The sequence below is a fragment of the Leptodactylus fuscus genome, chromosome 9 (assembly GCF_031893055.1).
Source record: "Leptodactylus fuscus isolate aLepFus1 chromosome 9, aLepFus1.hap2, whole genome shotgun sequence".
In the NCBI taxonomy this organism is placed as follows: Eukaryota; Metazoa; Chordata; class Amphibia; order Anura; family Leptodactylidae; genus Leptodactylus; species Leptodactylus fuscus.
The window spans coordinates 23,772,676-23,787,388 of NC_134273.1; the positions used below are offsets into that span (position 1 = coordinate 23,772,676).

The 14,713-nt window shown below is 45.5% G+C and overlaps 1 protein-coding gene across 4 annotated transcripts in view; it reads left to right on the forward strand.

Annotated features, from left to right (window-relative positions):
* Positions 1-464: 464 nt before the first annotated feature.
* Positions 465-14,713, forward strand: part of RASAL2 (RAS protein activator like 2) — a 231,186-nt gene continuing 216,937 nt past the window's right edge. For 2 of the 4 annotated variants that reach the window (XM_075287447.1, XM_075287448.1), the window contains exon 1: positions 465-865. In XM_075287447.1, the coding sequence (XP_075143548.1) occupies positions 685-865 (181 nt within the window). In that variant the 5' untranslated portion in view covers positions 465-684. The remainder of the gene's footprint in view (positions 866-14,713) is intronic. The other 2 variants (XM_075287445.1, XM_075287446.1) reach the window with 1 other exon arrangement.

Consider the following 14,713-nt stretch of genomic DNA (forward strand, 5'->3'; position numbering starts at 1 on the left):
GTATTGTACAGTTTGGAGGTATATAGAGACATGACTGAGACTGGGTGACCCCAAAGGGGCCATGGGCAGGGTTATGATACTTAAATTTGCCACAGCCCGCTGTTTACACCCCATATTTAGTCTGTCTTTCGGCTCTTTGATAGTTGTGCGGTATGTATGGTTTACCTAACCCACTTGTGACGGCATCAGCTTAGTACCTTAGTGACGTAACAGACTCCAGTAGAAGGGCTCTATGGGAGCTATAGAGAGCCAGCCACACACGGCAAGCCGGGGAAGGTTCTCACAGCGGTGTCATACTCGCAGCTACCGCTAGGTGGCGCCTCTGAAATGCTTTCCCGAGCCGTTATCGATGAGATAGGTATTCCTGAGTATCCCAATTGTTCCACGCGTCTGTGGCCCCGCCCCCTCCAGCCGATAGGCGGGCGGCTGTTCCTGTCTATCTCCCAGGGATGCCGCTGATGCCGCTCGGGGTTGGCACAGTGAGTGGAGACTCAGCCGTCGCTCCCGGTAGGGCAGCCGCGGGCAGCGCAGGACGTCGTGTCATCCTGTCAGCTAGACGGAAGGTGCCGGGAACCCTGTCACATCTACCCCCCAGTCAGTAAGCGGCGGGCGGCACCCAGAGCCCTCCAGAGCCGAGGTAGGCAGGAGGTGCTGGGGTAGAGGAGCTGAGCTTGGGCCGGACTCATGATGGATCTATCTCCCGGAGGGGACTCGTTATCCAGCGGACATGACTTATTCCAGAGCTTCCAGGACTCCGAGGATCTGGACTCTCCGTGTGCGGGAGGAGGAGCAGGAGCCGGGGGGATGCTGGAGCGGATCCTGATGGAGTCGGTGTGTCAGCAGCAGGGCTGGCTGCGGGTCTATGGTAAGGACTGTCCCAGGGAACTACAAGTCCCAGCGTGTCCTGGCAGCTGCCTGCTGGGACCTGTGGTCCTTACAAGCTACGTAACAGGGAATGCTGTACTGATTGAACCAATCACATCGTACGATGTCAATGACATGGATGTCATATAGTTACACCGTGTGAATGGAAATGTCAATGGATGATGGAACCAGAGCATTCATGTACTGTATAGAGGTGGTTCATGTACTGTATAGAGGGTGTACCATGTACTGTATAGAGATATCATATGTGGTACCATGTACTGTATAGAGGTGGTTCATGTACTGTATAGAGGGTGTACCATGTACTGTATAGAGATATCATATGTGGTACCATGTACTGTATAGAGGTGGTTCATGTACTGTATAGAGGGTGTACCATGTACTGTATAGAGATATCATATGTGGTACAATGTACTGTATAGAGGTGGTTCATGTACTGTATAGAGGGTGTACCATGTACTGTATAGAGATATCATATGTGGTACCATGTACTGTATAGAGGTGGTTCATGTACTATATAGAGGTGGCTTATGAGGTACTATGCACTGTATAGAGCTGGTTCATGGACTGTATAGAGGTGGTTTATGGACTGTATAGAGGGTGTACCATGTACTGTATAGAGACATCATATATGGTACTATATAGAGGGGGTTCATATAGTGGTATGCACTGTAAAGAAGTGGTACAAGTGGTGCCATAGACTGTATAAAGGGGGTTCATCTGATGCCATGTACTGTATAGAGATGTTTCATGTAGCTCCATGTACTGTAAAGTGGTGGTACATATGGTGCCATGCATCTTAAGCAGGTTGTACATGCCATGCACATTGATAGCACATGTGGTGCCATGTACTCTATAGAGTTGGTACATGAGATACCATGCATTGTATAGAGGTGGTTCATTAGATGCCATGTGAATTCATGTACTGTTTCGTGTAGTGCCATGTGCTGTTAAGAAGTGGTCCCATGTGATGCCATGCATTAAAGTGGTGGTACATGTTGTGCCATGTACTGTAAACAAATGGTACATACAATGCACATTGGTGGCATATGTTGTACCATGCACAGTAAAGAGATGGTATATGTGCCATATACTGCCAAGAGGCATTGGTACTTGTGGTGCCATGCACTGTAGAGAGGCGGTAGTACATGTGGTGCCGTGCACTGTAGAGAAGTGGTAGTACATGTGGTGCCATGCACTGTAGAGAGGCGGTAGTACATGTGGTGCCGTGCACTGTAGAGAGGCGGTAGTACATGTGGTGCCGTGCACTGTAGAGAGGCGGTAGTACATGTGGTGCCATGCACTGTAGAGAGGCGGTAGTACATGTGGTGCCGTGCACTGTAGAGAGGCGGTAGTACATGTGGTGCCGTGCACTGTAGAGAGGCGGTAGTACATGTGGTGCCGTGCACTGTAGAGAGGCGGTAGTACATGTGGTGCCATGCACTGTAGAGAGGCGGTAGTACATGTGGTGCCGTGCACTGTAGAGAGGCGGTAGTACATGTGGTGCCGTGCACTGTAGAGAAGCGGTAGTACATGTGGTGCCGTGCACTGTAGAGAGGCGGTAGTACATGTGGTGCCGTGCACTGTAGAGAGGCGGTAGTACATGTGGTGCCGTGCACTGTAGAGAAGTGGTAGTACATGTGGTGCCGTGCACTGTAGAGAGGCGGTAGTACATGTGGTGCCGTGCACTGTAGAGAGGCGGTAGTACATGTGGTGCCATGCACTGTAGAGAGGCGGTAGTACATGTGGTGCCATGCACTGTAGAGAGGCGGTAGTACATGTGGTGCCGTGCACTGTAGAGAGGCGGTAGTACATGTGGTGCCATGCACTGTAGAGAGGCGGTAGTACATGTGGTGCCATGCACTGTAGAGAGGCGGTAGTACATGTGGTGCCATGCACTGTAGAGGCGGTAGTACATGTGGTGCCGTGCACTGTAAGGACCTTTCTGTCGATAGCATAGACTGCCATGATTTTGACAGGGTGTCCAACCCTACTGATGAAATGTCTCCTAGATTTGGGTTGAAATAGGGGGCAGAGCTTGGTGCCAGTACCCGTGGTGCCACGTTGTGTACCAGGTTGCTTGCTTTTGTTGCAGTATTTGGAGCTATATCTAGGAGTGGATACAGACATAAGGGCAAGTATATAACCTGACTGGTACATAGGCTTATACTTGTATCCACTCCTGGCACTGGGAATATACATGGCCGTGTTACCAGCTGTTGGATCATATCCTACCCAATGAGTCTTACAAAGCTGTGATTTTGGAAAATCTTTCCAGATCTCTTAGAAGTGGATTCAGTCCAAAATGAATTGGATCACCGGCCTGATACATGAGCACTAATATACCAGCTTCTCCTTCCAGCGCTGCTTGTAGTATCACCGCTCCTCGCACACCATGATATTAGTGAATATACAGCAGACACTTTGCTATTTCCATCTTCATTTACTATCAATGCATTTCTGAGGTCGTGGAGCTAATGAAGAACAGCCCTGCACCCAGTATTTGTACAGAACACCCTTGGTTTCCGCTTGGCCACCATACACACCAGTTATTAAGTGCACATGTTTTGGCATTATATATTCAAGCCATTGTCGGATCCATTTTCTGGAAATAGCTGCAGATCTGTGGCTATTCTATTGTCAGAAAACCGCTTGTATTTCCTCCAAAACCATCAAACTAAAGCTATATATAGCTGCGAGTACAGAGGAAGAGCGCGGAGGGCGCAGGGACCTTGACAAGGTCAGGAAAGGCCACAGTTGTCTATTGGTTAGTAGGGAGAACTTATTGGCATGTTATACTCTTGTTGTCTATAATGTACTGCTGGGATTTATTGCTGGATTGGGGGTATGAGATTATTATTGGCCGACTGAGGGTCTACATTGGGATTATGGGGGTCCATGTTGTGTATTATGATGTATCAAACACAGGTTGGATAAGTTCTCTCTCTACATTATGACACATTGGTTGGTGTAGAGAAGCAGCAGGCATGTCGGATGTCAACATGCCCAATCTTTTTGTTCTCACGGTGATAAGCAGAGGGGTCTGGGGGCTGCAAACACGTGTACACTCAGCTGAGTTAAGCCTGCATGTGTATGGGGGTTGTCATAGGAGATAGCTGTCAGCAGGAGTCTATTTTTGGCCAGCCTTACTCTTCTCTCCCAGCTATATGTTACCCTGTACATGGAAATGAACACATGACTTCAGAAACAGGTAATACGCACTTTATTTGTAACCATGGGGCTATATATACACGTCGCTAAAATATGTTAGAGACTTCTGACGCATGGTTCAGTAGGGACTCGCGGATTCCCATGTAATGGCGAATCTGGAACATCTTTACTGATATCTCTGCAGTGTTCCTCTGTAATTCCTCCTAAAAAATTAAGAATAAGGTGACAACTGGATGTTACCATTCACACTTGTCAAAGATGTTGTTACATCAATCATGTCAGGGGGTAGGTAACACCCAGTTGTCAATGTATTCATACATTACAGGATGAATTACACTACGGTCACACTAACGTTCATCTTTCGGGTCCCCACAACAGAGAGACGAAGAGCCATCTACAAACGCCGTTACCTGCGGACCCCATATCTGGGGCACTGTCTCCTACAGAGATGTAAACCTTATGCTAGGTTCACGTTAGCTTTCCGTTTTGCAGGTTCCCAAGCAGACCCTATCCGCTTAAAAAGTGGTTACCCACAGACCCTATAGAGTAGACTGTAATAGACCCTATAATAGACCCTATAGAGTAGACTGTAATAGGGTCCACCCAAAATTGTCTGAAAAGCTTGCAGGACGTTTCGTTCCGCATTTTCAAGCGGAGTGGGGATGGAGTCCTCGAATGGTCACACATATGTGTGTGTATATTCAGATTTTGTTACTGTTTTGGGGGGGGGGGGGGGGGTTTGACCTATAGGATTTGTGCCCTATAAATTGGTTTTCCTTTGCTATAAGTTTCAGACAATTCTGATTAACTTATTAATGCCTGGAGGGTGGTGTGTATCACACGGTATGATGCGTGTTACATGTTCTGTGTGTCTCCCCTGCAGGGGTATTTCTAGTTTGCCTGGGTCAGCTCAGTAGCGTTATCAATACGTTGCGTCATTTGGCGGTGAAGATGTTGTACACGGCTCAGGTTACTTTGCTGAACTCTGGCCGGTTTCTTTACTTATATGATCTGATTGTAAATGTTATGTCGCCTATTGTCTGTCTCTCTGGGTGGGTTGCAGTATTAATACAGTCATTCAGGGCCAGTGTCACAATAGAGATGTCTATGGGGAGCTGGAATAGTGTCCTCCCCCTAAATTGGACTTGGTGCTATATATTATCCGCTTGATCTTCCAGCAGAAAATTCATGGGCGACTCTCCTTAACTCTAAGAAGTCTCCATGTCGTAAGACACAGTTCACGTAACCAGAATTGTCTGTTCTGGATACAGTTGTAGCAAACTCTCAGCTGTAAGATGGATTAGGTTTTCAGCCATGGAAAGGTCTTGTCATCGGGGTGAGACCCCTCAACAATCAGCATGTTATGGATAGAGGATAATGTTATAATCAGAATACCACTTTACATAAATCCAGAAAGTCAAGCTGTGGCCGGTGCGAGTCATTTTACCAAGGATTAATATACTATGCATGGACCCATATAAATAAGCAGCTGAGGTCCCGGAGGTCAGCATTTTGGGATTTCCGTAGATATCATTGATTCAGCTGTGTGACATACTAACTTGAATTGGCAATGCTGATGGTTTCCATGTGTACCCTCTCAGCTCTTCTGCTGAAGTGACTTGTCACCCAGCAGTCATCTCTGAGTCATGTCTACAGTAAGCAGAGGTCAGAGCGTATTCACACCATTGCCTCACTTGTAGCCAAACACTTATTCTAAATCTGTAGAATTCCCTCTTATAGGATATGGAATGGAATAGAAAAAGTGTATGAAACAGCTCCACACTTGTCTATAGGCTGTATCTGGTATTGCATCTGGTATTAAGTTATGGGTGAAAATTGCAAATATGACTGCAGTTCCCCTGTAATATTTTTTTCTTTTATATATAAAGTTGTACTGTCGCTTTAAATTGACTACATATTACCATACAGTACCCCATGCTCGACTTCACAGGAAGATCTCGTACGGTCACAGAGTGTTTTTGGGGTGATCTTAGTGACTACTTCAGTAACAGAGAAAGACTGTAAGGTCAGCATTGTTGGGTATCTGCCGCCACGGTGCACAGCTGGTTAATAATCCTGCCCGGCCTCGGTTTATGAGCTGATGAGACTGTTTGCACAATGAAGTCAGTGGGAAGAGAAGACTATGTAAAACATAATCAAATGCTCTCAAAGTGTCCATGACGTGGAGGGTGCTCGAAAAAGACTGTCATCTGCGGGAAGAAATGTGTTGTCCTGGTTCATGTGGTCAGCTTTTTACCAGTTCTCATGTCGCTGAGCGGAAAATTACCATTTAAAGGGGCTCTATCACTAGATATACGTGTTATGAGCTAAAGATATGCCTGAATAGCTATTCAGGTGCTGTTATTAGTTTGTAAAAAGACCCCCCCCCTTATTTTTTGTTCACCTTGCAAATCGATATGCAAATGAGCTTCATCATGCACTGAGCGTGCACCCCTTAGCGTCATGGCTTCTGGCCGCCCACCGCTGCCTGCAAGTCCTCCTCCTCCTGCTTGTTCATCACCTCCATCATCAGTGGTTTTTCTGGCACACTACTGCGCACGCTCCAGCACCATTTTCCTGTAGAGAACATTGCGAGCTGGCACTGGAGTATGCGCAGTAGCGCACTGGAGGGAGCGCAACTGTGCACGTGCGTTATTTCAATAGAAACCGCCGACCATGGAGGCGATGAACAAGCAGGAGGACGTGGAGGCAGCAGTGGGCGTCCAGAAGCTATGACGCTAAGGGGTGCATGCCACACCCACCGTGCAGGATCAAGCTCATTTGCATATCGATTTCCGAGGTAAGAAACAAAAACGGGGGGGGGGGGGTCTTTTTTACAGACTAATAGTAGCTTTTTAAAGGCTATTCCGGCATTTCCTTAGCTCATAACACGTATATCTAGATATAGAGCCCCTTTAATGAATGTGTATATATATATATATATATATATATATATATATATATATATATATATATATGTGCAATTTTATACAGCAATAAACCAGATACAGCTACACATGTGAACACTCCCTTATTGTACATCTCCTTCCACCCATGTGCCTTCACGATAAAATGCTTACAAGGACTGTACAGTGTACGATGACACATTGTTTTTGGCCATATGGTGCCTCAATAAGGTGCCGTATTCTTCTCGAGATTATGCGAAGGGAAAAACCCCATAGAAGGCGCACACAAATACAGTATGGCTTCATACAACATGGACCCGCATATTACCATGTCTGTTATTAAACAGACGCCGCTCTGCAGCATCTGTGATCTGTCATGGATGCACTTTAGGTATGTAGTAGTATGTTCACACACAGCAATTTCATTGCAGATAGCCTGGTGCAGTAATTCACTGCGGTGACCTCACCCATCATTGTACTCGATTGGATTTTATAAGGTCCTGTGTGGCTTTAGCAGAATTTGCAGGTGCTTTCTCCATAAATGAACCATTACCCCATTCACTTGAATGGGACTGAAAGCTGTACTTATGTATCAGTGAGTCCCATAGATGTAAGTAGTGTGGTGGATATTGGTGTACCCGACTGCTACATTCACGGGGGCGATGTGATCAATGGTCAGGCCACACATAGCGGGTCCGCTGCTGGATACTGTGGACATCTCGCACCAATCGGCCACAGGGTTTACGCCTGGTTTTCGTAAACGGTAAAAACCACACCGAACTTGCGGTAATGTTACCCCTGGGAATATTATTGAAAGCGTAGCCCAATATCTGTTCTAAAAATATATCGTAAAGCTCCTGTGACTCTTGGTAAGTCTTCCATATCCATGAAGATCTCTCTTTCCCGAGCGGTGGCTGTCGGAGATGATCATGGCTGACACCTGATGTTGTCGCATTAAAATGATCACAATGAACAGTGCCAACATTCTGCACACGATCACAGACCCAAAGTTCACCCCTAGTTGACTGGCCCTATCGCAGCCAGCTGGCTTCCTTCCACCGGCGGATTTCAGCGAGACATTCATTGAGATTTGATAATGAAGCCCGGTATCTGCTCGCAGATTATAGGCTCTTCCTGCACAACGGTTACAATAAGCCGCTCTTGTTTAACCTCACAGATTTAGTGAATTTCATCTTTTTCCGATTCGTTCCACTTTTTTTTTTGTACGAGTACGTACCAAAGTGTTTTTCGCACTAGAAGCGACGGTTACTATAGGAACAGTAATGGGAATGCGGCACCAGATTGCATGTGTCATGCCTGGATCCGCACGATATTCTTCCATGTCATATCGTCGTCCTGTCCGTGGGGTCTTTTCAGTCGCGAGTGGGACGCTGCTTCTGTCCTCGCTGGGAATGAATGGGGCTCTTTATTTATAGCAAGCTGGATTCTGCGTGTGCATTCCTAAAGAGATGGCTGGGGCGGCGGGCGAGGAGATGGCTGAGGTGTGCAAATCCTCCTTAGAGGCGGAATAATAAACAGAAGCTATTTCGGTTATACAAGAGCTCTTCATAAGACCGTGTGCACACAGATAGAAAAGATGGGGATAAGTCCTGACAAGGCTCCTTGCCCTTCATTCTGCGCCGGTACTGCACTGAAATGAAGAGCTAGACTATCTCAGACAGATTGCTAGGGACCTATAGAAACGAGTGTGGTTAGGCGGTTTATCCCTACTAACCAAACTGTCAGACATGACTGGCCGACCTGCAGAAAGCTGGATTGGTACTGTGTAGTGAGCAGCGATGGGTAAAATAGTTTAGCAGCGGTTAGGCCATGCCATTACCGTTTAGAGTATATTCACACGTTAGCAGATTGTATGCAGAAATGTATGCATTTGTCTAATGGGGTTTCGGAAATCAATGTCCTTGCCACCCAAACCTCTCTACTTCCAATGAACGGAATGATGGCTGGAATGTGGATTTGTGCTAGCGTCTCTTAGATGAACAGTTGTGGAGTTTTCTGCAGCTAATATGCCATGTGTGATTATACCTTAATACATTAGTCAGTCTATAATAAGGGTAAATGGACTTATAAAAACTTCTTCTTAGCACTTTCATTGAAATGAATTAGTGAGATTCACGGCAGCGGGGTTGTTTCTAGGGGGTGTTGATACGTATGGGCCGAGGTCCTTGACCTTTATTCTTGATCTAAGTGGGCGTTTCAGAGGTGGGATCTATAAGATAGATATGAGTGTCTGTCTGTTCTTTATGCATGACCAAAAGACTGGACTGATCCTCACCAAATTTGGCACACAGGTACATCAGATGTCCGGGAAGGTTTTAGACTAGGTCTCAGCTCTCTGACGTACCGTTCCTGAGATACAGTATTCCCAAAACAATGACCTGCATTAGCCAATGCAATCCTGCAAGTCTTTCATTCGTATTCCATGTACCATACACACAGTCACAAGTCCCTTATCAGCCAATAGAAGCTTGCAGGTGCTTAGTCTCCACATGCACACAGCTATACTCCAGGTTTCCATCACAACCTAGCCATATTTCTTCACTGCGGCAGGTCAGCTTTAAAAGGGGCACTGTGGCTGACACTGTTACTCAAGGTCACATACACACAGCTTTACTCCAGACTTCCATAACAACCAAACTGAGATACACTTGATCACATGACCTTTATGGATACACACAGAAACTATATACAAAACATACTAGTGCAAAACTGGCCAATTCTTATGGGGCCACTACACAAACAAAAAATGAACTATACCCGTGTGAAGCTGGGTCCTTCTGCTAGTAACATAATAACATAAATAATCTATAAATCTGTAAATATCTGAGATGGGGCCACACTTGCCATGGCTGCATCATGTGTGCGGCTAACCTACTGCGATATACAACACTGATATTCAACCTTTTGCAATGCAAAGGAGGCAAATCCACCAGGGTAAAAACCAGAGGTTGATGCCCGCAGGTGCTGCTCTTAGTGTAAAGGAGTTTTCCTGCGTTATAAAGTGAAGGCATATTGCTAGGATGCCAGGTTTTGGGAACATAGGGGAGCAGCAATGGTTTAACGCTGGGTACCTGAAGTTTCCTGCACTACAGCTGTCCGTGCTTCATGGCCGTGCAGGGAACGATAGCCAAGCCCAATCACTTCCTACAGTGCAGGGGAAAAATGGTAAGGTGGTAGGGGTCCCGTCATAAAGTGGTGACATTTACTTCAGCACATTGACAAGTCTAGCTCCCTCCAGGCCGATGGCCCATTTTACAGGATGTGTTTATATGGCAAGTGTAAGGCCACAAGTGGCTAAACCCTCATATTAATAAGAAGATAACCTAATCGCATAGAGTTTATGTAATGTACGCTGCAGCATTGGCACAGGAGCCTGCTGGTGTAAATATTCTCCCCAGGCTTCCTAAACACGTGTCTCCAGATCCTTGTGTATCTGCTGAGCAGCTGCTGGTGGCTTCAGAGGCGAGAAAACAAATAAATTACGTACAAGTGGCGTACACGGCTGTGGAGTCTACAGCATATACAAACAGAGAGGGGTCTGCACATGGAAGAGATGGGGAATGACCAGTCGTTTTGCAAATGTTATCGTCTGTTATAATTCCCAAAGATCATGATTATTGCTAGGATCACAATGCGTAGCTTATTTATAAGGATTTCATTTTTTATGGGGGGAAGGGATTACTGTTGAAAAGACTGATAAAGTTTCAGCTCCTTTTGGGAACCAAATCTTTTGAGTAAGGGCCCAAGTACATTGAATAGTATTGTGCATTCGCTCTGTATGCCGCCATATAGTAATATATAATGGTGTTCTCCCCTGGCCCCCACTATATTACTACTAATGCTCTGTAGAAAATTGGATGCACAAGGAGGTACCTAAAAACCCATATTTGTCAGGTCTTGGGCCGGGGCACATAGGCCAAATCTGCAGCAGACTGTCGAAACTTAAATCCACCGGGGTAAAAAGTGTGTGTGTGTGTGTATATATATATATATATATATATATATATATATATATATATATCTAGCCAGCCACCCTGCCTGGTAGGTATCAGAGTGCACAAAATTTTGCCAACCCCCCCCCCCCCTTCTTTTTTCCGCTAAGTCCAAAAAGCGAGCAGCGACCTTTCTCGACTTCCTGTTTTGCCAACGGGTGTTATCCGTTCCTTTGTTGCGTGCTGGTGTACGGATAAAGATATATAATTTTCTGTCATTTTTTTTTTTTCAGTACATTTTTTTTTAAAAGTGGATCCAATTTTGGGAGGTAAGAAATGGCCATTATGACGAGTAGTCATGACAAATTTGGTTGCCATGAGAACTACAGATGACAGCTTGCACGTAAGAATGGAAAGTCGCCGGCGGCGTGGATTTTGCTGCAGATTATGATATTTTTTCTGTTAAAATTCAATAGTTATAAATTACTTACAATTACCGTAGTTATTGTTTTTTTTTCTTCCTTTTCCTGCTGGAAATTCTTCTTATAAGTATTGTCCTGGAGGAACAGAAGCGTCACAGCCATAATAACTAGAAATAGAAGAATTTAGTCAATTTCTCAATTAGGTTTTGATGAAAGCCACCGATCGGCTAATTCACATGTATCGGGTTGTGATTTGACGCCTAGTCTGAATTTAGCCCTGTCTTAGATGTCCATTATATCCCCAAGACAGATTGTTATCAAGGATCTTGCTGAATACAGCAAGCAGAGATCTTGAAAACTGATGAATTGTCTCAGATCTTATATCTGTAAGTCTAAAGGGTTTTCCTGGACTGAACTGTTGACAACCAATCCTTAGGATAGGAATCAATGTCTGATCAGTGGGAGCCCAACAAGTGGTTCGAAGGGAGCGGGAGCCCAAATAGTGAGGCCTCTTCACTGAATACCAAGCACAGCACCATACATTGCATAGGGGCAATGCTTGAAATTGCAGCTCATTCACTTGGATGGGACTGAGCTGCAATTGTACTGATGTGATTGGTACAGAGAAGACGCAGCTGATTGGTGGGAGTCCCATCTGTCAGTCCCGGAAGACCCTTTCAGCTGTTCTTCATACATTGAATATATTTGAGGCAAAATGCAATATGTACAGTCCCCTCTGCATAAAGAGGATCTTTAATGTCCTCTCCAATGTGACATATTATGAATTTAGGGCGCTGTCTGGTTTGCAGGTCTGTGCCCCAATGCCAGAGATATCCGTGCTGTTACTTTTGGCTACCGATATCACTGCCTTGTCAGAGGGGCCGGACTCACATCTCAGCGTCATCACTATACACCTGTATTGTTTTGTCCCATAATGGGGGGGACGTTCCTCACCGTCCTGCAATGACGCCAAGCTGTGAAGCCGGCCCCCCGTGACAGTGCAGAGATATCGGTAGCTAAAAGTAACAGCACCTATATCTCTCGCGTCGGTGCACATACCTGCAAAACTAAATTCAGGGCATGGTCAGCTTTGCAGTGTATGTAATATGTCACATTGTAGAGGACATGATAGGTCTTCTTTAGAGGTGAATTAGAGGTGCGGTCCTAAGCGCTCTGTTCATGTTGGTGCTTGTCAGTCCATCGTCACAGAAGAACAAAACGCCGAATATACGTCATTGACATCCAAGTGTCAGAGTTTACCAATATGTTTCATATTCATATTTCTATAGGTTTCTATTTATGTATACATTACTTTATATTAGATATCGATGACGTCCGTGGTTGGCATGAGCCGTATCTCCGATCAGGTGAGTCGTCTACAAGGGCGTGCTGTCTTTTTGCAGAGTGTTATGCCCTTTAGTGTTTGGATTGGCATGAAACCCCATGTATCAGCGATGTGCGCTGTTCTTATTACCTCCGTGTGCACAGGAACGTTCCCACAATTGTAGCAGTGTAATAGTTTCCAGCCAGCAGTGTGGGCAGCTTCCAAATGTTTCTTTGTCGAGTGCGAGGAGTGGGAGCCGCTTTGCATTGAATCGGGGCGGTCATGCTTTACCCCGTGTCAACCCTCGCTGAGACTTTCTTTCCAGACCCCTGCCTTTTGCATCATTCTCTAAAACAGCGATTGGCACCCTCTGAATCAGCGCAGGGCTCCGGAGTAAAAATACATTTTTCCCTTTGCCATATCCTGTCTTCTATCAGGAGCTATTTTTGTCCCCGGTGGAATGTGAATCACACAATGTTCATGTTATGCGGTGTCATGTGGTGCGTATAGGAAGAGAAAAATGTCTGCCATATATTAGGGCTTTATGAATTTCATCAGGAACTTTGCAGGGGGTCAGGGGACGGAACGTGGCTTATGGAAGGGGAAGATCTGGTTTATTAGGGATTTACGAGCAATTCCCCAGTACATTGTTATGGTCGGCTTCAGTCACATGGCAATTTGTACAATTTTATTAATTCTGATGAGTTATTTATTAGATCCAGCATACTTATAGACTCATACGTTGCCCTGCCAATGGAGTGCGCCCCCAAATATAGTCTTACTTATATAATCGTACCCTTCTGTTAATGAGATATCTGTCAAAGGTAAAGATTCAGGACACAGATATTCTCTGTGATCAATGGGCAAAGGGCACCTTCCTTTGGGACCCCCACTGATCATGAGAATTGGGGTCAGAAGACCCTTTGTTTAAATGGAGCTGCACTTACCAACGCAACCACCTCCTCCTCCATTTACCTCCATGGCACTGCCGAGCTTCAAAAGCCACTTTTGGTTCGGGATAGGTGAAGTTTATTTGACTCTGGACTTGACTGGCGATAAATAGACCACACCATATTCCAGATAGTCCTGAGATCCCCTGATGGTCTGACATTTAAAGGGTTTTCCAGCACCATATTGACTTTTCATACTGATCACATGTCCCCAGGATTGTTTTCGGTATATGATCTGTGGGGGTCTGAGTCCGATAGATAGTCAGATATTGCAACAGCTTTTGAGTTTTGAAACTACTAGTGGACGGGCAGGACAATGCAATTCCTCGAACAACCACTATGCAGTGGATGGGGCTGCTGTGCCACTCCTATGACTTGAATAGTAGCTTCCCATCCAATGGCAGATTCTGACACATGGACACTGCTGCAACAGCTGATCTGTATGGGGTCCAGGTGTTGAACCATCCATAGATCACCTACTGATGGCTTATCCTGTATGAAAAATTGATTTTGGGTCTCGAGAAATCCTTTAAGTAGAGTTTTTCAATACTGTCCTCCTCCATGGTTCTGTTTGGATAGTACTGCGGGTTTCCAGGATGGTTCTGACCCTGAGTCACATGATCCGAACCAGAACCCAAGTCAATCATAGTTAGTTACCTGTACCATGCTGGCTAGCTTTACTACAGTATAATAATGATCTAGTCTGCCAGCCCCCATAGTACAGGTAACTAGCAGTGAACATGGCAGAGGAGGTACTTGTGTGGCAGATGCTGATATCTGATCACGTTGCCCAGGGTCGAAATCAGCCCAGGAACCCAAGGTATGGTCCAAATAGATCCTGGAGAAACACCCCCTGGGTAACCCCTTCATCTCTATGGTGGAGAATGTTGGCAGTAGTTGTAAAGATGAAGTTACAGATGACAGACTTGTTGCAGAAACTTGTGTGACTGTTCCGATCCTCTGAATAGGCTTTGCCCAGATTTAATCTATTCTAAATTATTCTGCATAGATTTTCAGTTCATGCTAAACCCAGAGAAGACTGTACATAATACAGATGAATAATTTCCATGAAACACAACCGCTCCACGCCTCCGGTCGGATA